This window comes from Rutilus rutilus, assembly GCF_951802725.1.
Source record: "Rutilus rutilus genome assembly, chromosome: 25".
NCBI lineage: Eukaryota > Metazoa > Chordata > Actinopteri > Cypriniformes > Leuciscidae > Rutilus > Rutilus rutilus.
The window spans coordinates 10,604,529-10,627,931 of NC_140229.1; the positions used below are offsets into that span (position 1 = coordinate 10,604,529).

General features: G+C 36.8%; 3 protein-coding genes across 4 annotated transcripts; all 3 read left to right on the forward strand.

Moving 5' to 3' along the window:
• The first annotated feature begins 1,212 nt into the window (after nt 1-1,212).
• prdm15 (PR domain containing 15) lies at nt 1,213-14,974 on the forward strand. Of its 2 annotated transcripts, none has more exons than XM_084400914.1 (24): nt 1,213-1,293; nt 2,475-2,514; nt 2,660-2,753; nt 3,581-3,734; nt 3,811-3,963; nt 4,146-4,248; nt 4,316-4,564; nt 4,674-4,830; nt 5,458-5,579; nt 5,681-5,775; nt 5,910-5,997; nt 6,726-6,893; nt 7,166-7,260; nt 7,356-7,487; nt 7,729-7,872; nt 9,506-9,669; nt 9,778-9,857; nt 10,006-10,125; nt 10,817-10,948; nt 11,050-11,133; nt 11,221-11,396; nt 12,500-12,577; nt 12,895-13,098; nt 13,942-14,974. In XM_084400914.1, exons 2-24 carry the CDS (start codon nt 2,484-2,486, stop codon nt 14,488-14,490), a joined length of 3,372 nt encoding a protein of 1,123 aa, XP_084257040.1. In that variant the 5' UTR covers nt 1,213-1,293; nt 2,475-2,483; the 3' UTR covers nt 14,491-14,974. The 2 variants fall into 2 exon arrangements, with proteins under 2 accessions (XP_084257040.1, XP_084257041.1); XM_084400915.1 differs by having other exon boundaries at nt 1,222-1,293; nt 4,677-4,830.
• Nucleotides 14,975-15,153: 179 nt separating this feature from the next.
• tbl2 (transducin beta like 2) lies at nt 15,154-19,034 on the forward strand. The gene is made up of 7 exons (XM_084399843.1): nt 15,154-15,633; nt 15,796-15,911; nt 16,395-16,579; nt 16,705-16,856; nt 16,966-17,092; nt 17,329-17,481; nt 18,472-19,034. Exons 1-7 carry the CDS (start codon nt 15,501-15,503, stop codon nt 18,929-18,931), a joined length of 1,326 nt encoding a protein of 441 aa, XP_084255969.1. The 5' UTR covers nt 15,154-15,500; the 3' UTR covers nt 18,932-19,034.
• Nucleotides 19,035-19,821: 787 nt separating this feature from the next.
• Nucleotides 19,822-23,333, forward strand: bcl7ba (BAF chromatin remodeling complex subunit BCL7B a). The gene is made up of 6 exons (XM_084401049.1): nt 19,822-19,983; nt 20,577-20,652; nt 20,837-20,939; nt 21,082-21,252; nt 21,651-21,730; nt 21,890-23,333. Exons 1-6 carry the CDS (start codon nt 19,892-19,894, stop codon nt 21,980-21,982), a joined length of 615 nt encoding a protein of 204 aa, XP_084257175.1. The 5' UTR covers nt 19,822-19,891; the 3' UTR covers nt 21,983-23,333.
• The last annotated feature ends 70 nt before the right edge of the window (nt 23,334-23,403 follow it).

The window sequence follows — 23,403 nt, forward strand, 5'->3', positions numbered from 1 at the left end:
TCTAGAAGAAACCTGAATGCCTGTCCACAGTGAATGTTGCCAGAAAGAACCCTCAGCAGTCTGGCTATTAACTCTGAATTTTGGGAGGACTACTGTTCTGTTCTATTTAGTTTTTTTTTTTTTTCATTTTGTCTGTTGTGTGTTGCCATTTTGGCTGTTAACATTTAATTTGGTGGTATTTCTTAACAGGCAATTTTAATTGAAAAAGGGGGCAAATGAAGATTTAATTTTTTGTCACGCTTGCTTGGCCATACAGAGGTGATCTAGCCTTTAAATAAAATCGAACACATCAGTCCTCTTTATATGCGTATCATCATAATATAATCATGTGCATTGAAGAACTCCTCATTAACTTAACTCATCTGTGCTTTCTATTGGACTCTGGCGTTCTTAACCAGAATGTCTATAGAAATTGTTGTTGTGAATGATAATTGCATCCATGAGAACCTGTTTATCATAACACATTTACCTGCAATATTAAAATCATACATCTGCATGGCCTGTGCAGTAAGAACTCATAAATATTTTCCGTTTGTAGTCCTAAAACCCTCTGGAATTCTCTTGTCAGCTTTTAAGAATGGTGGTTTGTGATATTAAATAAAGTCTGTCATTACTTGAAGAGACTTGTTTTGCTCTATAATATAAATTACACATGGATATGTTGTTGACAACTACCACAAGTATGCTAGTTTATGAACTACCACAAGTATGCTTGTTTATGAAACCCTGTTGTTATATCAATAAAGCTTTAAATTTCACATTTGATGTATGAGTTTGTGTAATGTGTGTTGCTTAATGCAAAAGTCTTTTCAAGTAATGCTAAACAGAGCTTTTGTTACTTTTCGAACCCAAAAAGGAACTTCCTGAGGGAACCTATGGCTGATTAGCTTTCTGGTTATCCTACAAAATGACATTATAACTGAACAGCTCTGTTATAAAAAGTGACAAAGACCTTGATATCTGTGCATAATGAATGTAAGCCTGTGCTTATGTTATGTTCATTAACATATCTATTGGTTTGAGCAGTAAACGCTGACTGAAAACTCCAGTTTGTTTCTGCATTCGTTTTTGCTGTCAAAATAGGATTCAGAGTCAGACATGTTATTTTGTGTGTCTACATAATATAATTAATAAGCTGTAATATTGATGACAATCTTACAGTGGTCCGCATGAGGAAAAACTACACTTCCCATAATGCAGTTCGCGGGTCTTATTTCCGGTCCTGCGCGGTTTCTGGAGCGGATTGGAACCCGGAGTCAGGATTCACTAAATGTGTAGACGTTTGGAAAACAGGTAATGACTTTATGCTAAACTTGTGAGGTAGTTATATTCAAACGCATTGAACGAAATCCCCAAATGCTCCTCATTCAAAGGTGCAGCAGCAATGAAAAGTGTGAGCGAAGCGAGTTTGTTGTGCTTTGCGCTTTCAAACGCTCTGGCTCCAGATGAGCGCTGCGTCTCCATTCCATCCGCCATGCCGATTGTTCTTTGTTACATTTGCATTGCTGAAAGAGAGCGAGCGCAGCCTGAGATCGGAGTTAAAACCCGGCTACAGTTTGAAATCTTCCCAAATCACGGATTCTGTCCGCATCGGTCCGTATTGTACTCTTTCCCTGGCTGCTTACAGGCGTTTCATTCGCGGACAGCTCCCTGTACTGCGTTGATAAAGAGCGTCATGCGTTGTGATTGTTGATCTTGGGAGCATCAACAAAATCTGTTGCATTGTGTAATGGGTTTTGTTGACTGTCAGCAATGCAATCAACACAACGTTGTAATGGAAAAGTGCTTTTAATTGTTTTTGCATTTAGACCTGAAGGACTTATAATTTTAAACGTATTATTTCAAATAATTTTCTCCTTATACATACTAGGCATATGTTTAGTCCAGATTTATAAAGTTATATAAAAAATATAGTAAAAACCCAGTTCATACCAAATGCTTAAATACACCCGATGAACGTTTTTAAAATTCATGTCATTTATATATATAATATATATAAAAAATAATATATGGTAAAATATATATATACAAAAAAGCCTAATTTTAAAGGCAAATATATAAGGGGAAAATATAAATGTTATAGCATAAGTTATTCGACATAGTATTTTATTATTATTATATTTGTAACAAATTACTTAAGTACTTTAATAATTGGATGTTTACCAAATGATTATTTATTTATTTATTAGCTATTAAATAATATTTGTGGAAAATGGTTTTACATTTTTCCAATATATGTAGTCAACATGAAAAAGAAAGTTTATATTTCTAAGAACCTGCATGTTTTTAATATTTTAATGTCATATGTTTCAAAATATAATTTGAAATGGTCTCAGATGTGTTTTATATGTATAACTATATATGTATATGTATGTGTGCGTGTATATATATATGTGTGTGTGTGTGTGTGTGTGTGTGTGTGTGTTATTAATAAGTACTAAAACTAATGTACATATTTGATGCATCATCTTTAGGGTGTCAGAATGGCAGAGCAGACACCAGATGAGTTTATTTGTAAGTGCACATATATAATCTTGCTTGTTTATGAATATGCATGAAACATTATTGTATCCCTATTGTCACTAGTGAGCTTTTTTGCAGTGTCCTTGTTTTACTCAAGTACATGGCATAATATTGCATGTGACTCTTCTTCCTGCAGGGTGTGAGGACTGCGGGCAGTACCATGACTCTGAGTGTCCTGAGCTGGGACCCATCGTCACAGTGAAGGACTCATTTGTTCTAAGTCGGGCACGGTGAGCGGACATGGGTGGCTTTTGGCCAAATACCCTCAAAAAGGGTCTTAGCACCGCCTGAGAGCTATGACCCCAATTAGATGGTCATATGTGTGATTTTCAAAGGCCATATATTGACTGTCTCATGTTTATTATCAGTATATATGTACGACTTGGTATTTCTTTTAATGGGAAATTCTTGGACTAGGTGCTTGAATTTCTTAGTGCCTTTGTGACATTTATCGCTGAATTGTATTATGACAATAACAGTAGGCCTATGCATTAAGCATTACATTATGCCAGGGTTTCCCAAACTGGGGTTAATGGAAGAACTGCAGGGGGATTGTGAGATGAGAAGCTAATGATCATACATAATTAAAGCATAACATTTTTACATTTGTACAATTTTAATAAAAAAAAAAAACATTTCGCTACATATATTACAAATTTAAATATCATACATTTTGTCTGTACACTATCCTTCAAAAGTTTGGGGTCAGTAAGATTGTTTAAGAGAAAACATTTCTCTCTTATGATCACCAAGGATGCATTATTTGATCATAAATACAGTTGGCAAAGGGACATTTTAAGCTGTCATTACTCCAGTCTTCAGCGTCACATGATCCTTAAGAAACCATTCTAACATGCTTATTTGCTGGTCAAGAAACATTTAAAGCTTTCTATTCACATTTTTTTTTACTATATATTTGTTCAAATAAATGCAGCCTACTTGAGCATAAGAGATATCTTATGAAATTCTTAAAACATTAAGAAATTCTTAATTATTCCACACTTTTGGCTGCATATGAAATTTTTACTGAAGAACATAATCATTGTCCATGTTCCAGGTCATCCTTACCAGACAGCTTGGAGATCAGATCAGCTGAGGAGGGGAACGAAGGCGTGTTTGTACTTAGACGGCTGGTTAAAAGGACTCGATTTGGCCCTTTTGAGGCCAAGAGGGTTCCAAGCCTTCAAATTGAGGGTGCATTTCCTTTAAAGGTAAACAATAGACCATTAATATGTCACTCCTAACCACATGACCTATACTTAATGTTTTCTCTATTGTGTATCTTAGATATTCCAGAAGGACGGATCGGTGGTGTGTTTTGACTCCTCCAATGAAGATGACTGTAACTGGATGATGTTGGTTCGGCCTGCCACAGACCACCAACACCAAAATCTGACGGCCTACCAGCAAGATGATGATATTTACTTTAATACATCACAGGTGCATTGATGCCGCACTGTCACTTCTGTTCCTTTCATAGCACTGTGGTTATATAGTGAAGATAGTTATGCTATCAAATAATGCATGACTTATATTGTAAAATGAAAATTATTTATTGCAGTGTTCTAGTAAACTTCAAATGGCAATTTATTCGAATTGTTCTTTCATTTCCTCCATTTCAGGATGTTCTGCCCGGAACAGAATTGAGAGTCTGGTATGGGGCATTTTATGCCAAAAAAATGGATCGGCTTGTTCTTAGGTCACCTGTACTTCCACCTCCAACAGGTATGTGTGCTTTAAAGTATCTGTGCAGTGTGCAGTATACGTATGCTTAATCGTTTTGCCTCTTCAGAAATCGTATCCTGCAAACCTGGAGTCCCTCCGGTGAAGGGGCCACCAACAGAAACCCTTCCTGTCCCAGAGCAACTGCTCTGCCAAACCCCTGCAGACGCACCTGTCCAGCAGGTTGCAGAGGCGCTACCCCAAAACAATACGGCCAACGTTGCCCCCACCCCACCAGAGCCAACCAGAAAACAAGGCAGACCAAGACGGACAAAAGCACAGAAACTTGCGCCGAGTGGATCAGCTGATTCCGATCAAGGTGAGGTGGGGATTTCAGGGGTATAAAGGGGTTTGATCGGCAACGTTTTGCAGAGAAGTAGCACACGAAAAATAGTTTGAATGAGCTTTATTTTTCACTTCCCATCTAGCAGAATCCACTGTTCCTGCATCCGGTGAGCCGCCTCTCAGTACTTTGGCTCCTGATGTTCCCCTTACTGTACTGGATGTCCAAGAGGTCATGGTGGCTGGAGACGGCCCGCCACTCAAAACATCTCGGGTGACACGCTCCCCCATCTCCTCTGGGAAGTAAGGACAACCTTTACGATTCACTTATGTCACATCCTCTTGGTTTTAAAACACATACACTACACTACTTTAAAAGTTTGGGGTTTGTTTTATTTAAAGAAAGAAAGAAAGAAATACTGTTCAGAAAGGATGCATTAAATTGATCAAAAGTGACAGTGAAGACATTTATAATGTCACAAAAGATTTCTACTTTAAATAATATAATATAATATTATATATATATAATAACTTTATATTCATCAAAGAATCCTAAAAAAATTATCATGTTTCCACAAATATATTAGGCAAATATTAACTGATTTCAATGATGAGAAATGTTTATTGAGCTCCAAATCAGTATATTAAAATCATGTGACACTGAAGACTGGAGTAATGATGCTGAAAATTCAGCTTTGCATCACAGGAATAAATTACATTTTAAAATATATTAAAATAGAAAACAGGAATTTAAATTATAATAATATTTCCCAATAATACTGTTTTTTACTGTATTTTTGCTCAAATAAATGCAGCCACGGTGAACGTAAGAGACTCCTTTCAAAAACATGATCAAATCTTACTGAGCCCAAACTTTTGAACAGTAGTGTACTTTCACTTGAACAATTCTTGATCCTGTTTTTCTGTTAGACCTGGTGTAAGGAGGCGATCTCTGCGGCAGGGTGGTGATCATAAAAGAGTTTACCAGTGCTGCCTCTGCTGTAAGGTGTTTCAGAACAGCAGCAACCTCAACCGACACATCCGTTCCCACGGTAACTCTCCCATCATCTCTGGATATAACTTATCACACTGCATAACAGCATCTGAGGTTATTAGATGTGCCATATGCTGAATACTTTTGTGTCACTTACAGGTGATAAGTGTTTTAAGTGTGACGAGTGTGACAAGATGTTCAGTCGAAAGGAGAGTCTTAAACAGCATATATCTTACAAACACAGCAAGAATCAGGTATGGCAATTTTTTTACCAATAAATGTATGTTTACTGATAGTTAAAAATAGCATGTTTTAAAATGTCAAGATACATTCATTTTACACATATCTGTGTGTCTTTTATATGTTTTATTTGTGTGTGTTTTCTTAGTCTGACATAGAGTATAGGTACAAATGTTCAACCTGTGAGAAATCCTTCCGAGTGGAAAATGCCTTAAGATTTCATAACTGCAGGACAGGTAAAAAAAAAAAAAAAAAAAAGTTTCATTTTAATATTCATTCATTATAATAAGTACATTTTTGTGTTTTATATTTATGGGGAGTTATTCAAATTTACATAATAAATAATAATATTAATACTGCTACTACTACTACTAATAATAATTTTTAACATAATTATTGATGATGATAATAATAATGTTTGTGTTTTATTAAAAATAATATTTTATGATATCTTTTTTAATAAGTTATTGGTCAATTTACTTTTTTGAGCTGTCTGTTTAATTCACTATGTAATGTAATTAATTAAATGAAAAGTGAACACTACAATAAGATTTCATTTGTTAACATGAACAAGAATGAACAATACTTCTACAGCATTTATTAATCTTAAATAAATAAATAATGTTAATCTCAGCATTTACTACCACATCTTACCATAACTACATCTGTTAACATAAGTCAATGCACTGTGAACTAACTTGAACATGAATATTTTTTATTACAGTAACTAACATTAACAAAGGTTAATAAATGCTGTAAAAATATATTGCTGATTGTTAATATTAGTTAATGCATTAACTAATGAGACCTTAATTATTAACAATTTGACTTTTTTTTGTTGCATGATTTGAGTTATAAAACACGCCTTTAGAAATTAATTTTACAAATGTATCGTACAAACGAACACAATATGTATTTGACCGTATGCACAACATCTATTTTGTATGTTTCCCTCTTGTTGCAGATGACAAAACGTTCCAGTGTGAGATATGTTCAAGGTTTTTCTCCACTAACAGTAATTTGTCCAAGCACAAGAAGAAACACGGAGAGAAGCTGTATGCGTGTGAGATCTGCAATAAGATGTTCTACCGCAAAGATGTCATGCAGGACCACCAGAGGCGGCATGTTGTTGGTGAGTTATGAACGTTTCTGCTTCAAATAAAACAAGAAAATACTCTGTGCCCATGTGGAATATTCATATAAAGTGATTTTGAAAGTAAAATGGCAGGTAAAGTCTGTTTATCTAATCAGTAAATAAACACAAACATCTGCTCTACTTGAGTTCTCTGTTGCTAGGCCTCATTAACTTTCTTTGTCCTTTTCTGTAGGTAAAGACCATCAACCATTATGTCACTTGCTCTGTGTGTGCACTAATGGCTTTCACCACCCATTGCTTTTCCACAGGTCCGAAAAACATGAAACGAGAGGAGCTTGAAGCGAACGGGGAGGAGGGAAGCAAATACAGAAAGGAGCCTTCGGCGTGTCCCATTTGTGGAAAGGTGGTGTTCCTAGACCAAGGACACCATATTTGTTGTTGATATCAGATCTGTGTAGCATTGAATAAATAAATCAAATAAATCACTTTTTATTCAAGGTGTTTTCCTGTCGGAGTAACATGAACAAACACTTACTAACCCACGGGGACAAGAAATACACCTGTGAGATCTGTGGCCGCAGGTTCTTCCGTGTGGACGTCCTGAGAGATCACATACATGTACACTTTAAGGTGAGGAATAGTGACATGCAAAATTATCTTTTCATTATCAAGTATGACCAGTTGACTAGTCAGCATGGAGGAAGTGCTGAATAAATAGGTTCCACTACGTCCCATCAATACCCAAGGGGCATTTAAATGCTTAAAGCATCATTTAAAAAAAGTTAGTTAGCTAGTTGAGCATAATGACTACTCTAAAAGAGTTCATATGTTGTGGTGTACTCTAAATGAAGTCCAAAACCATCTCTTTCAGGACATCGCCTTAATGGACGAGCAGGAAAGAGAGGACTTCATTAAAAAGATTGGCATCTCTATGGAGGAGAGTGACGACAGTTCTGATGAGGAAGATGAGAAGAACGATCCTGAACATCACAAATACAGCTGCAAGAAATGTCAGGTAAAGTAGGAGCTAATGTCATAATTGATTAAACTGTTCTGATGTGTCGAAATTTTCAGTCTTTTGACGTTTTTTTTTTTATGTATAATATATATATATATATATATACAGTATATATATATACACACACACTCACCGGCCACTTTATTAGGTATACTTTGCTAGTACTGGGTTGGAGCCCCTTTTGCCTTCATAACTGCCTTAATTCTTCATGGCATAGATTCAACAAGGTGCTGGAAAACATTCTTTAGAGATATTGGTCCCTATTGACATGATAGCATCACGCAGTTGCTGCAGATTTATCGACTGCACATGTATGATGCGAATGCACATCCCAAAGGTGCTCTATTGGATTGAGATCTGGTATGGAGTATGGAGGCCATCTGAGTGTAGTGAACTCATTGTCATGTTCAAGAAACCAGTTTGAGATGATTTGAGCTTTGTGACATGGCATGTTATCCTGATGGAAGTAGCCATCGATTGCTCAATTGTACTAAGGGGCCCAAAGTGTGCCGAGAAAATGTCCCCCACACCATTACACCACTACCTCCAGCCTGAACTGTTGATACAAGGCAGGATGGATCCATGCTTTGATTTTGTTTATGCCAAATTCTGACCCTACCGTATGAATGTTGCAGCAGAAATTGAGACTCATCAGACCAGGCAATGTTTTTCCAATTCTCTACTATCCAATTTTGGTGAGCCCATCTGAATCGTAGCTTCAGTTTCCTGTTCTTAGCTGACAGGAGTGGCACCGGTGTGTCTTCTATCTGCTTCAAGGTTCGACGTGTTGTGCGTTCAGAGACGCTCTTTTGCATACCTTGGTTGTAACGAGTGGTTATTTGAGTTACTGTTGCCTTTCTATCAGCTTGAGCCAGTCTGGCCATTCTTCTCTGACCTCTGGCATCATCATGGCATACATTTTCACGCATAGTGTGTGAAAATCCCTGACCACTGGCCGTCTGGCACCAACAACCATGCCGTGTTCAAAGTCACTTAAATCACCTTTCTTCCCCATTCTGATGCTCAGTTTAAACTTCAGCAGATCGCCTTGACCATCTCTACATGCCTAAATGCATTGAAGTGCTGCCATGTGATTGGCTTATTAGATCTGCCTGAATGAGCAATTGAACAGGTGTATCTAATAAAGTGTTTGTTTGTTTTTTTATAAAACAATTTGTATCTATCACTTAATTTATTTATTGTTGAAAAGTACATTCAAATGTGTAATGCTAGAATTAGAATACAGTAAAAATCTAGATAAAAAAATAATCAGTTCATGTTTTTATATTTATTCATTTTCATTTATATGCACCACTATATAAACAATAAGTAGTAATAAACAGCAATATTTACCAACATATATTTCCACTAAAACATTTTGATATATAAAAATGCATATCCATTTCACTTCTTAATGTATAGACTTCCATGAACATTTTTGAGTGGTGAACAAACAAGTAGAACAAATCGTTGAATCAAATTTAATTGATTCACAGAAACATTTAATTGCTAAATAAAAAGTACAGTAAAAATCATGATGTTGCTTAATCTTATATTCCCAGCAAAATAGTTTATTTATTTATCATGAACATTCATTCTCTCTCCACCACTTTTCAACTACCTTCATCAGGTGACATTCGCCAAGGGTCGTGACTACTTGAAACACATAATGGACATGCATAAGGAAAAAGGTTACAACTGCACAATGTGCAACCGCCGTTTTGCTCTGAAGGCCACGTACAACGCTCACCTGGTCATCCACCGAGACCACCTGCCCGATCCTGCAGTGCAGAAGTAAGACAGAGAGATTGGATTTCAAATATTTGCTTCTTCACAAGGCTTTAGAAAAACATTTAAGATTCTTTTTTGCAGGAAAGTTAAATGCCATTCCTTTCTTCACAGATACATTCATCCGTGTGACATGTGCGGACGGATCTTCAACAGCATCGGCAACCTGGAGAGGCACAAAATCATCCACACAGGTGAGTCTTAGTACTACAAGTATTAGCACACAGGTAGAAAAATAGATATTATGCTCTAAACTGAACAATTTCTTGGATTTTTTAAGTATTTAATCACATTTTATAGACAAGGCTTAATTAAAAGTGATAAACCCTCTGGCCGTTGCAGGAGTGAAAAGCCATGGCTGTGATCAGTGTGGAAAGTCCTTCGCTAGGAAAGACATGCTAAAGGAACATCTGAGAGTCCATGACAACGTCAGAGACTTCCTGTGTGCAGAGTGTGGGAAAGGTGCGGACACTTATCTCCCTCTCCATCCCATAATACACCTTGCATAATAATGTGAAACACTGTCAATGCGTCCCAGTTCACCTACTTATACTATGCCCTAAAATTATATACTGTTTTTGTGAAGAAAAAGTACATCATTTTGAGTGTGTAGCAGAGGAGTACGCCAGTTTTGGGATATACTACTTTGTCATAATTGCGTCTTTAACGGACAGCTCTGTCACTTAGTTATGTGCATCCTGTCACCTTTTAAACTGCCTTGCCAATCATCTTGTCACAGTTAAAATCCTCCACATTTAATTTATACCATTTTGGACGTTGATCTGGCAGTCTGGGTCTTTCATGCAGAGAACTCTCCTCATGTATTTGCAATTTGCATAATGATGCATTCAAAAGTTAATGATCAAACTTATCTGTACAAAAGTTCACAATGTAGTTTTTTAACACTTTTTATTTGTGTTTGTAGTTCTACTTAAATTCTCGCTTTTAGAGTGTGCACGGATCTGCACTTCGGATTCTTACCGGAAAAAGTAGACCAATCGGGTATCTTTGGAATACTCATTTCAACACTACGATTTTGGACACAATAATTCTAATTTCGATTACTATTAAGGATGGATAGTATGCGAATTGGGACGCAGCATGTAGTTCAATTTTAAATGGATTAGGACATAAATGCATCTGTGTTTTCCAGGCATGAAGACAAAACATGCTCTACGGCATCATATGAAACTGCACAAGGGAATTAAAGAATATGAATGTAAAGAGTGTAACCGCAAATTTGCCCAGAAAGTCAACATGCTGAAGCATTACAAAAGACACACGGGTGAGGATCACATCATACTGTAATATATAATGTTAATGTTAATGTTACATATGATACATATTACAAAAATGTATTCAAAATATAATAATGTATTCCTTCAGGCACAAAGGACTTTATGTGTGAGCTGTGCGGGAAGACATTTAGTGAGAGAAACACAATGGAAACGCACAAGCTTATTCATACAGGTACAGTTCACTGAAATATTACACAGAGTTTGGTTTAATTACACTAAAACAGTCAAATATTTACTCTCGTCTGTCTCGTTTTTGTAGTTGGAAAGACGTTTTCTTGCGCCGTTTGTGACAAGAAGTATGTGACGCAGTATATGCTGCAGAAACACATGCAGTTGACCCATGAGAAGGTGGAGGCTCAGAGCTGTCACCTGTGCGGCACCAAAGTCTCCACACGAGCCTCCATGAACCGCCACATGCGCCGCAAACACCCCGAGGTGAGAAACAACCACACGCCGCCAGGGTTAATGACATTACTGATTCAAATATTTCTTTTTCTTTTGATATTGTCAATGATAATTAAGATGAAAGACGAGATGAGAGACGAAAATGACAATTATAATTCACTTAAAACACGATATGTAATATGACTAGAAAAAAGATATGATATTAAAGATGACAGAAGAAATATGTTGAAAAATGCATTTCTTTATACATTTTACACATTTAAATTACAACCCCAAATCAAGAAATGTTGGGACGTTTTGTAAAATGCCATAGAATCTGTGATTTGTTAATTCTCGATAAACTTTTTTTAACTAACTTTTTTGGAGTGTGTTGCAGCCATCGAAATTTGTTTATATGTACAAAATACAATTAAGCTGTTCAGTGAAAACATTGGGAATCTTTTCTTTGTACTTTTGTCAGTTAAATAAAGTTGAAAGAGAATGAACAAATCACAGATTCTTGATTTTATTGCATTTTACAAAATGTCCCAACTTTTCTGGATTTGGGGTTGTAAATACATGTTTAAATAAAAAATATATATATTTTTCAAGATAACTATCTATAAGTTTTCATCAAATAAATATTGTTTTTGTTGAGTAAATTACATGCTATTTTAGTCAGAGTAAATTGGACGAAAATAAAATTAACGAATTCATGAAAGTAAAAAATGAAATCCCAAGATAGTGATTAATTTTAAAAGACATTTTCATTTCATATTTACAGAGCCACGCACATGACATCCAGAAAAAAAAAACAAATATCGTTGCCACGAATTAAGAATTCATTCCACAACTTATTAATTTGTTCCTTTGTTATAGTAAATCGTGGCCACATTGAACTAATTTGCTCCCTCGATCAAATTATTATATTGTGTGCGTGATTTACTTAAAATGAGGGAGCTATTTAGTAAAAACGTCCTGACGTAACTAACTAATTATTTACTACTATACTAGTAATTAACTAATTGTTAATTTGTGGCCATGGTATACATATTCATATGCGGGGCTCCGTACATATTGCATTTTTTGATCACACCTTTAAAATGTTTGAGCTTATGGAAAGCCATATGTCTAAGCTTCATATGATCTTTCAGATTGTGACTGTACGATTGGGTGACTTTGATCTTCAAGAATCATCAACAGTCGACGCCTCTACCATTAGTATTGCACAGGTTTGTCTTTTAACAACCTGTATTGCATGATGATAGACAGGGAATGAAAATTAAAGGAGGATAGGGAAATTTTTTTGGGGTTATATTGTTGGTCTTTTTAATGCCTTTAATAGATAGGATAGGGTAGATGAGACAGGAAGCAATGGGGTGGAGAGAGAGGGGAACAGGAAAGCCAGGACTCGAACTCTGGTCGCCTGAAGCACATCTGCGCCACATGTTGGAGCGCTGTCCACAAGGCTATTGCTCTGACTTGAGAGACATTTCATTGTTTTTTTTTCATTATTTGGTTTCTGTTTGTTGTTCTCTCTGTTATTCAGCCCTCTCTGACTCTGGAGAAAGGCTCTCTCGCTGTGGAAAAAGTCTCCAGGAACTCCAATCCCTCCAAGAAGAGGGCAAAATTCCTGCCTCACGAGTCTGAGCTGTCTGATTCAGACGAGTACGCTGACTTCACCAGCAGAACCACTGAGTTCTCGAACACCGTGGGAGATGAAACCAACTCTGCTGTGCAGAGCATTCAGCAGGTTTGTTCCGTCAGAAATGATCTCTTAGCATTTCGCCCATTAAAGTCAACATGAAAACAAAATTGAGCATAGACTACCGTTCAAAGTTTGGGGTCAGTAAGATTTTTTAATGAAATGAAAAATTCAACAAGGGAGCATTAAATTGATCAAAAATGTCAGTAAAGACATTTATAACGTTACAAAAGATTTGTATTTTAAATAAATGCTATTCTTTTGAACTTTCTATTCATCAATTGAAATTGAACCCTTGAAAAAAATGCTGCAAATTCAGCTTTGCCATCACAGGAATAAATTACATTTTAATATATATATTCATATTGTTACAAATATTTTGCAATATTCCTGTTTTTACTGTATTTTTGATCAAATAATTGCAGCCTTGGTGAGCATAAGAATATTTGTATAAAAAACATTTACAATTCTTACCGACCCCCTACTTTTGAACAGTAGTGTAACTTAAAACTGAACACTAAAATCAATGATTTAAATTACAAAAGTTAATTTAGGTATTATAATGTACAGTGTGAAAATGGATATTCAAATTTGACTGAATGTAAAAATAGAGAAAATGAGCATGCCCAAATAAATATCCAATATCAACCAATACTGATACATTTAAAAAGCTCTAACATTGTCTGATAACCGAGATGGTACCAATATGTACACACTACAGTATCCCTAGATCCAATCAATTCCTGATGGATAAAATCAAAAGAAAAATTTCTTGTTGAATATTTCACTCTGAAATTTCAGAAATAGAATGGGTTGCGAATGCCATTTCATGGACATGTTGCTTCATTCAATTATATTGAATAATCTCCTCTGTCAAATGTTCACACACAGGTGGTAGTGTTGGCTGACCCCAGCGCCCCTCCAGCCCCCTCCAGCTCGGTCAGTTTAACCAACATCACTGTGACTCCCATCACCACACCCGCTCCCGCCCAGTTCAGCAGCCTGCAGCCTGTCGCCGTCAGCCACCTCGCTCCGAGCGATCGGTCCCTCACCCTGGACAGCTCCATCCTCACCGTGACCTTCGACGCCGTCAGCGGTTCAGCCATGCTGCACAACCGTCCAGCAGATCTCCAGTCAGAGGCGGTGGGATCCACGGGGGCCGCGGCTCCGCAATCAGTGGCGCATTTCATCAACCTCACCACCTTCGTCAACCCCATCTCCCACCAGCTGGAACAGCCCGCTTTAACCTGGAGGCCCGTCGCACCGGCCGATGGAGATCATGCCACCACCATAGATGACACCCAGACGGATGTTCAGTCCGCTCAGGCACCGTCAGAGCAGCCACAACCACTGCCAGAACAAAGGCATCAGATTCAGCCGCAAGTCACAGGACCTCCTCAACAACAGACCACTGCAGCACCGCAGATGTTCAGCTACTGAGAAATCAAGTACATGATGTAATTTATAGCTACGGTCCCTTTTCGGAAATTGGACCAATATGAGGAAAGGATTTGTTATTAATTGAGCAGATGAGCACTTCACGTTGTTGAAAGTACGACTGTGACTTTAAGGGCAGCACAAGCCTTTTGTTGGAATTGATGAAAAACCAGTGGACAATTTCAACCAACTATTAAGATGCTAAAGATTATTATTATTATTTTTTATGAATGCATGAAACGTCTGGTGATGATTTAAGAAAAAGCGAGGACCTTAGTTTTTCAAAATGATAACGAAAATTATATTTGTTGTTTGATGTCATTCTGTAGCACCTGTGGAGTGATGATGTCAAAAAGAATGAATCTATAGAAATGCAATACATGGATATAGTGTATTGTGAGAGCTAACTGGAAATATTTTCTATTTTTTTTTCTTTCCTTTTTTTAGGAAAAATGAGTTGTCCTAATAAATGCATGTATGGATTTGTCTCGAAATGTGTGAATATCCACTAATAACTTTAAATTAAAAAATCTCTAATATCGTCCAATAACAGATACCAGTATGTAGTGTATCCCTAAAATCAAATCATGTTTTGTTAATCGTTCTTTGGATCATTGAGACTCCAAACCGTTAGGGGCGCTAACAGCTCGAACTTTTCATTCGCTCACCAACGAAAGAGAGAGTCTCGCGGCTGCGCGGTGGAGAACTGTGAAGAGATATTTAGCACTTGATTACGTGCGTGTAGTGTAATTCATTCTGAGATAACAGACCCCTTTTGAGGTTTCATTTTATACACGTCATTTATATAATACGTTCTGCAATTTTCAAAACAAATAACGTTACAGGTGCTGCACCGAGAAGTTTTATCCATTAGGATAGTCAATGAAGAGTCATTGGAGTGAAGTGGAACTAAGTGCGACTCAAGTTACAGTGAAGAGAGAGAAACAGATCTGCTTCTATACAGCCTGCTTTGCCTGTGTCAGAGGTGATAACGTGGCACAAATCTTGCCAAGATGGAGTTTGCAGCGATCTTTGCACTGTCAGTACTGATAGGTGCACTGGTTTTGTTAGTGGTCGTGGCTGTTGGTAGACAGAAAGGTGAATTATCGGAGCAAAACGAACAGAAGAAAGACACCGATGCACCGGGTAAGTGTGTCTGTGTGTCCCTCTTCTATATTGCCAGCAGCAACTTTAGTTTTGAAGTTGATTTTTGTCACTAACATAACGATGTTGTAAGTTCGTTTCAAAGACATAGTTTAGGTTGGAGAGTAGTTTATTTTGATGCTATGTAACTGGATAATGTTACAGTGGAGGAAAATGCAACGAAGGCTCCTTCCAAAAAGCAGAAGCAGCAACAGCGCCCCCGTAAGGAGAGACCGCAGCAGCACACATTCTCACACCAGCTACTGGCTTCCTCTCTCAAGGTATTTGGTGATCAAATCTAAAAAAATATAGTAAACACATGACGTCAAGGGTAACCAGTAGAAGACCAGGATGGCAAAGAAATGAATGGTCTTATTCAAGAAGGATGCATCAAATAAAAAAATACATATAATGTTACAAGACATTTCGTTTAAGTTTCTACCCATCAAAGAATTCTGAAAAAATGTATGACTAAAATATTAAGCAGCACATATGGTTTCAACATTGATAATAATACAGAAATGTTTCTTGAGCACCAAATCGTCATATTAGAATGATTCCCGAAGGATCATGTGACACTGAAGACTGGAGTAATGATGCTGAAAATTCAACTTTGCCATCATAGGAAGGAATAAATTACATTTTAAAATATAAATTGTAATGATATTATATTGGGTTATATTGTCTTATTTTAAATCTCAAGATTGCGAACTGTCTCCTGTATGTTGATCTGTATTTCTGTGCATTTCATTCCCCCCTTCTAGAGTCACAGTGGCAATGTGACGTGCCTGGATTTTAGTAGCAATGCAAAATACCTTGCATCTTCCTCAGATGACCGTACCATCAGGATTTGGAGCACTAAAGACTTCCTTGACCGAGATCACAAGTGCTTGCGGGCCAACGTCGAGTTTGACCACGCCACACTCGTCCGCTTCAGCCCGGACAGTCGGTACGTTTGGCCTCATTGACACGCCCAATTTATGTAATTAACATATTTTGTCATGTTAAATCTACAAGTTTTCTGTTACTCTTTTAAACCGTTATTACTGCTGACTGGTTGTTTTTTGTCCCTAGAGCGTTTATCACTTGGCTGTCTAATGGAGAGACCATTCGAATCTATAAGATGATTAAAAAAGATGATGGGACATTCAATTTCAAAGCTGCTCCGGGGGATTTCCCTCAGAAACACAAGGGGATCATTATCAACATCGGAATCGCAGAGACAGGTCAGTGGACTCTATTAATTAAATCCATCTGAACTGTATCAAATGTCATTTACATAAGGCAAGCAAGCTTGCATAAGACTTAATTACTAATTTTAGATTCTGTTTTCAGGCAAATTTATAATGTCTGCCTCTGTTGACACCACCATTGTGATCTGGGATCTGAAAGGAGAGGTTTTGGCTACTATCAACACTAATCAGATGACCAACTCGCATGCTGCTGTGTCACCGTGTGGACGGTTAGTTCAAGAAGCAATACGAGCAGCTCCTTATGTACAAGTGTTATTGGGTCAAATATATTTTTAATATATTTAAACAAATGTGTTATGTAATAACGTTTGCGTAATAATGAAACCCTCTTTGCAACATCTGCATCACATTCATACTGAAATGTGCTGTCAATGGTATTAAAGAAGTGTAATGCAGATGCAATAGATTTAAACCTCTATTTTTTATATATATTTCTTCTCATAAGGTTTGTTGCTTCCTGTGGCTTTACCCCCGATGTGAAGGTGTGGGAGGTTTGCTTTGCTAAATCAGGGGAGTTCAAAGAGGTCACCCGTGCGTTTGACCTTAAGGGACACTCAGCTGGAGTTTACTCCTTTGATTTCTCCAATGACTCTCGAAGGCAAGATCATCTTTCTCTCACTCACTCTCACTCTCTCTCTCTCTCTCTTTGTGTGTATAATATATATGTGTATACATATATATACATACGTTTTAGTAATTTTATGTACATACTTTTGTCACTTTTTTTAGTTAATTGTATTTTATTTAGCTTAATTTAATAAAAAAATTTTAGCTTAAAGTCCCCTGGCAGTCTTCTGTAGGTTATCCCTTAAAACTCATCTTTGATCACCAAAATGACATATTTAAACGTTTTCTCCTGTGAAATGTTTTTATTCATGCCTTAAAATAGCTTGAATGTAACTCTACACCCTTGCTTCATTTAGTATACGTGGATCTATGAATATGCAAATTAGTCCCCGCCTCCACTCACTCACACCAGCTCAGAGATCCACTCGATCAACTTTACTGTAGTAAATGCTGCACAATGGGAAGTGGAAATACTGGTTTAATTCAGCCATATATGTTTGAACCAGAAACTGATTCAGAAGAAGAAGTGGAAGAATTAATTTTACAGGCTTGTCTACAAGTCGATATATCAGAATGGTAATGTGTTTTATGTATTGCTTTCTAAAACTACGGACACATAACAGTGATTAATATGATTAGCCTTTGGCTTCACTACGTTATCAAACAGCTAATAATGTGTTGCTAATGTTACACAAACCATGTTCCCGTTCACATCTCAGAGTCAGACGGCTGCCTTCTAAAAATCAGTATCCTTAGAAATGCTTTGAACAACTCAGCAGTTTTAGTTTTAGCAATTTTAGTACTTCAACTTAAGTTTGAAGGCCACGTTTTCTAATTTTAGTTTTTCATCAAATATATATATATATATATACCGGTGTATGTATATTTAAATATATATATATATATATATATATATATATATATATATAAACAATAGTTTTCATTGAGTTTATAATTCTCACGGTCAAATTTAAGTATAAATCGATAGCTACTACTAATAACAGTTCACTACCTTTTACAGAATGGTGACTGTGTCCAAAGACGGCACATGGAAGCTGTGGGACACTGATGTGGAGTATAAGAAAAAGCAGGACCCATATTTGCTCCGGACCGTGCCATGTCAGGTGTCGGAGGGGAGCCGCGTTGCCCTGTCACCCGACGGTCGTGTAGTAGCCATATCAAACGGTTGTGATATAGCCTTATACAGTGCTACCACTGGTGAACTAGAGGAGGAGTTTCACGGTGTTCACAGCGAACAAATAGCCGACCTTAAGTTTGACATCAACAGCCGTTTCCTAGTGAGTACTGGGGACCGTGCCATTCGCGTCTTTCACAATGTAACCGGGTACCGCGCTGCCATCCAGGACATGGAGACCATGCTGAAGAAAACTACAAATGATGGAGTGAGACAGAGACTCCAGCAGCAGATATCAGATGCTCAGAGCGCTCTGGAAACAGTGCTGAATGCAACAAAGAACTAAAGGCTGATTTGTTTTAACTGGGAAGCAAGTCTGTTTTTGGTTTCAGAAAGAAGTGGCTTTAGCATGCTGATTTTATTGAATAAATCAAATGTTTTTAAGTGTTTGTAAATGACATTTGTTCCATTTCCACTACATTTTCTTCTGTAGTCTTTTTGAGACTTTTTTCAGGGGAAATATACTGCCCTACAAAGGCAACAAGCTGTAATACTGAAATGAATATATTTTTGATTGATTTGATTATTTTCATCCTCCTTATTTCTCTAAATGAGCATAGCTAGCTGTCTGCCTGTCAAAGGGCAGATTATTATCTCATACCTCAAATTTGACTAAATGTAGTCACTGTTTTGCATTTGAACTGCATTATGTTTGACTTTATAATTTTGCCTACTTGCGTTTCTCTGCATATTGAACAGGGATAGGAATATTTTAGAATCAAATAATTTTTATACAGCACCTTTTAAGGAACTTGTCAGCTGCAAAGTTTTGTAAGAATTAAATCATTAAAAGGTTTATTTAAATAATTGTAAAATAATGAATAGAAATAATAAACTGTTAACTTTTTATTAAATGTTATTAACTGTTAAGAATTACAACACTAATTTTAATATCTTAATTCAGTTATATAAAAAAAACCAGCCCCCGAAGACTTTTATTTTGAAAGGTACTATAACTATTTAGAGTTAAATTAAAGCATTTAGGTTATAAACAAGTATAATCCTTAAAAGATGATTTGGCCATTCGGTCGTTGACTCACTGGATATGATTATAATGACTATAATAAAGTTGTTAATAAAACGTTAAAAAATAAATAAAATAAAAACAGCAGCCACCTGTGCCCTATGTAAGTAGGTGGGACCTGTCAAGAAGCTCTGGAAAGTATGAGTTCTCGCGATGCGAGATTTGTGCAGCCAGACTGCGAGACCGACACGATTCCAGTAAGAGTACCGATAACATTCAGAAATGTCGGGTCGTTCGGTCCGCGCAGAGACCCGAAGTCGCGCTAAAGATGACATTAAGAAAGTGATGGCCGCCATCGAGAGGGTACGGAGATGGTGAGTATAACGGGCGACGTCAAGACACTTTGAAAGAGAAATGTTTTTCAAAAGAGAAACTTCAGTCGGAAAGGAGGAGGAGTTTGATAAGAGGATGCTGGTTGATTGACACAAGAGACAGCCAATGTCAGCGCACTTGTCTTTATTTTCTCAAGGGACAAGTGGCAAAAAGAGGCGGGACTTAAGGTTTTTTAAAAGGTTTCTTCATGTGATGAAAAAGTGTAGTATGTAGGGACTGTCAGTAACCTATAATAGCTAACTGATTTTATTTTTATTTATTGTTTTTATAATCTATTATACATTTACTGTGCAAAAGAGTAATCCAAGCACACCCAGTAAGGCTTTAGCCCAACAAAACGAAGCACTTTTGTTATTGAAATAAATGGGGATATTTGATAGGGGTCATCTCATTAACAAATGGACCTTGTAATCCCATGTCCCAAAAAAACAGCTCTTAGATGAGCCAAAACTTTCTCCATCTGGAAACTTGATAAGTGTTTTTTTCTGCATGGTTGCGTTTTTAACATGGAAACTTGACAGAGCTTTTCAAGTCATGTATATAGGAAACCTGTTACACAATTGCTCCATTTCAGGGAGAAGAAATGGGTCACAGTTGGTGATACATCATTAAGAATATTTAAATGGGTTCCTGTGGTGGACACAAAGGAGGTACGACACATCTGATATGTTCTTTTCTCTTGGTTTTAATTGTACCTGCATGTCATCTGGATAAGCTAAATGCATGTACAAAAATATGTTGTTTCCATTTCATACATGTAGATGCAAATATAATCTGTACATATTAACTGAACCTCCACAGTATTTACTGTATCTGTTACCCGATGTCTTTTAGAAGGACAAGAGCAAAGTGTCTGTGGGTGGAGAAATGCAACGGAAGAATTTTCCCACGGAGGAGGCGTCTGATAACGCCTGTTCTGTACTATTAGATTTTCAAGGTGAACAGATGCAAGTTTTAAAGGGTTAATTCACACAAAAATTACAATTCTGTCAATGTTTGCTCACCCTCATGTTGTTCCAAACCCATATGATGTTCATGTCAAATTTAAATCTTCTCTTGGCTGCCTCCTGCCTTCTCAGATGACAACAGCAACCAGAGTTCTCTCGACTCATACCAGCATAAAATAGCTGCAGACAGCAGCAATAACTCCAGTCTACCGCCCAGTGAGCCGGTCAGTCCTGCACCTCAGAGTCTAGACTATCATACAGATGACCCACTGCCGCCCACCCTCGGCCAGGAAATCATGGAAGGTGAGACTCATAGCTTGCATTTTTCATTAAGTTTAATGTTGACCTCAGAGCTGAGAGATTCATTATATTAGATTATACTACTTTGTAAATTACAATTTCATATTATTTTTCAATATTTAAACGTTAGTTTAATGTTAATCTCTGAGAGATTCATTACTCATATTATTAATAAATAAATTACTCATTTTCAAAGGTATATTCAGTGTTTCATAAACCCTGAAGCTTTTATAAACCTTGCTTAACTATTTAGATTCCACTGTAAGTTGTTTTCCCTCTTTGTGTCATGCTGATTTGTTCTGAACAAATGCGTTGCGCTCTTATCTCCTAAAAATACAAAGTTCACTGAGATCTTTGAGTCAGTTGACCCACTTTCAACATGTTAACTTTCTTTTTTCTAGAACCGCTGCTGCAGTCAAGTGAGATTGCAGATGAGCCGCCAACACTGATCAAAGAAGATCTCCTTCCCCTCACTGCTCAGGTACAAAACAGTACAAAACTAGCCAGAGGTTGATAATAAAGCATGAATGCAAGGACAGTTCTTCTGCCTTGGGTTGTGGGCCTTTTCAAATTCAATCTTTTTTTACATTTTTTTTTAACAACTTTCTGTGTCAGCTAGTGATTGTTCCTTTTTCTCCAGGTGCAGGAGGATGAGGACAGTTGTGGAGCCCCACCACTAAAAAGAATTTGTACCGAGCAGGTCTCGGTCATCCAGGCAGCCCCTCTGAGCTAACACACACACATACACACACACACACACACACACTGTACACTGGGCATTGATAATCAGCCAGACTGATCACTGACCTTCCTAGAACTGCTGCAAAAGACACAATATGGACCAGACATCGAGAAAGCACTATATTTATTATCGCATGGAATAGCTTTGCAACATTTAAGATATACAAATCTTGGCCTTCCCTTTTTAAAGGGATAGTTCACCCAAAAATGAAAATTCTGTCATCATTTACTCACCCTCAAGTTGTTCCAAACCTGTATGAGTTTCTTTGTTCTGCTGAACACAAAGGAAGATATTTGGAAGAATGTTTGTAATCAACAGATCTCGGTCCCCATTGACTAACCATAGTAGGAAAAAAATATACTATGGTAGTCAATGGGGACCAACATTGATGTTTGGTTACAAACATTCTTCCAAATATCTTCCTTTGTGTTCAGCAGAACAAAGAAACTCATACAGGTTTGGAACAACTTGAGGGTGCGTAAACAATGATAGAATTTTCATTTTTGGGTGAACTATCCCTTTAACTCTTGTTCCCAGAACACACAGAATATGTTTCAATTCTGGTCATGTTGTAAGTAGAATTCGGACGTGACATAAATGAAGCATTATTTCATAGGTTTATAAGCCAAAATCAAAAGAAGCCAGACTATTAACTGGACATTCCTGTTTACCGGGAGAGCAGTTCTCTCACTTTAAAGCCCTTCTTGTTGAAATTGCTGTTACAGTTATTATAATGATAATAGTTTTATGTTATAGTCAGTGGAATGTGATGCTTGATAAAAAAGAAAGCCATAAAATAATTTCATGTTGACTAAAGGCTTAGCCATTATTGAAGAAAATGTATTTCAAAACAAAGACAAATAGTGAGTTATATAACAAGGGTACTTGAAATATAATTGAATACATCACGCTTTATGCACGAATAATCTCATTAGACCACACCATTCTCTTTTAATAAATACAATGACTTAACATGCAGAAGGTCTTCAATCAAATTCTGTGAGTGAGTTTACATGCAGATTGAAATGAATGTTTAAGCTATGATTCAAAAGATGTGAATGATATCTAGATTTTCTGTTTGTAGATTCTGGTCTCAGGGTATCTAGTGCCTCAAACTGTTAAAGAAGCACCCTTCCAGCTCTATTTTTTTTTTTCATTAATTGAACATTTACTAATTTGTCTCAATGTAACACATACATTGAAAGAAGTTATTATTTAGTATGTTGGTATTATTCATAAAATTTTATAGGAATGGTATTTGTCTAGTGGGCACATTGAAGTTGATGAAGCAGCCATATTGTTATTTGAAGCGAATATTATTAAAATATTAGACATTCATTTCAAGAAATGTAATTTTTGTCATTATTCTTTCAAAACAATAACAATATACACTACCGTTCAAAAGTTTGGGA

Excerpts from the sequence above, each read along its gene's own strand:
- prdm15 (XM_084400914.1), top strand. The coding sequence starts at position 2,484 with ATGGCAGAGCAGACACCAGATGAGTTTATTT. Across the intron at positions 10,949-11,049 it reads GCATTACAAAAGACACACGG|GCACAAAGGACTTTATGTGT; the intron begins GTGAGGATCACA and ends GTATTCCTTCAG. Across the intron at positions 11,397-12,499 it reads TGCGCCGCAAACACCCCGAG|ATTGTGACTGTACGATTGGG; the intron begins GTGAGAAACAAC and ends ATGATCTTTCAG.
- tbl2 (XM_084399843.1), top strand. The coding sequence starts at position 15,501 with ATGGAGTTTGCAGCGATCTTTGCACTGTCAGTACTGATAGGTGCACTG. Across the intron at positions 17,093-17,328 it reads GCTGTGTCACCGTGTGGACG|GTTTGTTGCTTCCTGTGGCT; the intron begins GTTAGTTCAAGA and ends TCTTCTCATAAG. Across the intron at positions 17,482-18,471 it reads TTCTCCAATGACTCTCGAAG|AATGGTGACTGTGTCCAAAG; the intron begins GCAAGATCATCT and ends TACCTTTTACAG.
- bcl7ba (XM_084401049.1), top strand. The coding sequence starts at position 19,892 with ATGTCGGGTCGTTCGGTCCGCGCAGAGACCCGAAGTCGCGCTAAAGAT. Across the intron at positions 19,984-20,576 it reads ATCGAGAGGGTACGGAGATG|GGAGAAGAAATGGGTCACAG; the intron begins GTGAGTATAACG and ends GCTCCATTTCAG. Across the intron at positions 20,940-21,081 it reads TGTACTATTAGATTTTCAAG|ATGACAACAGCAACCAGAGT; the intron begins GTGAACAGATGC and ends CTGCCTTCTCAG.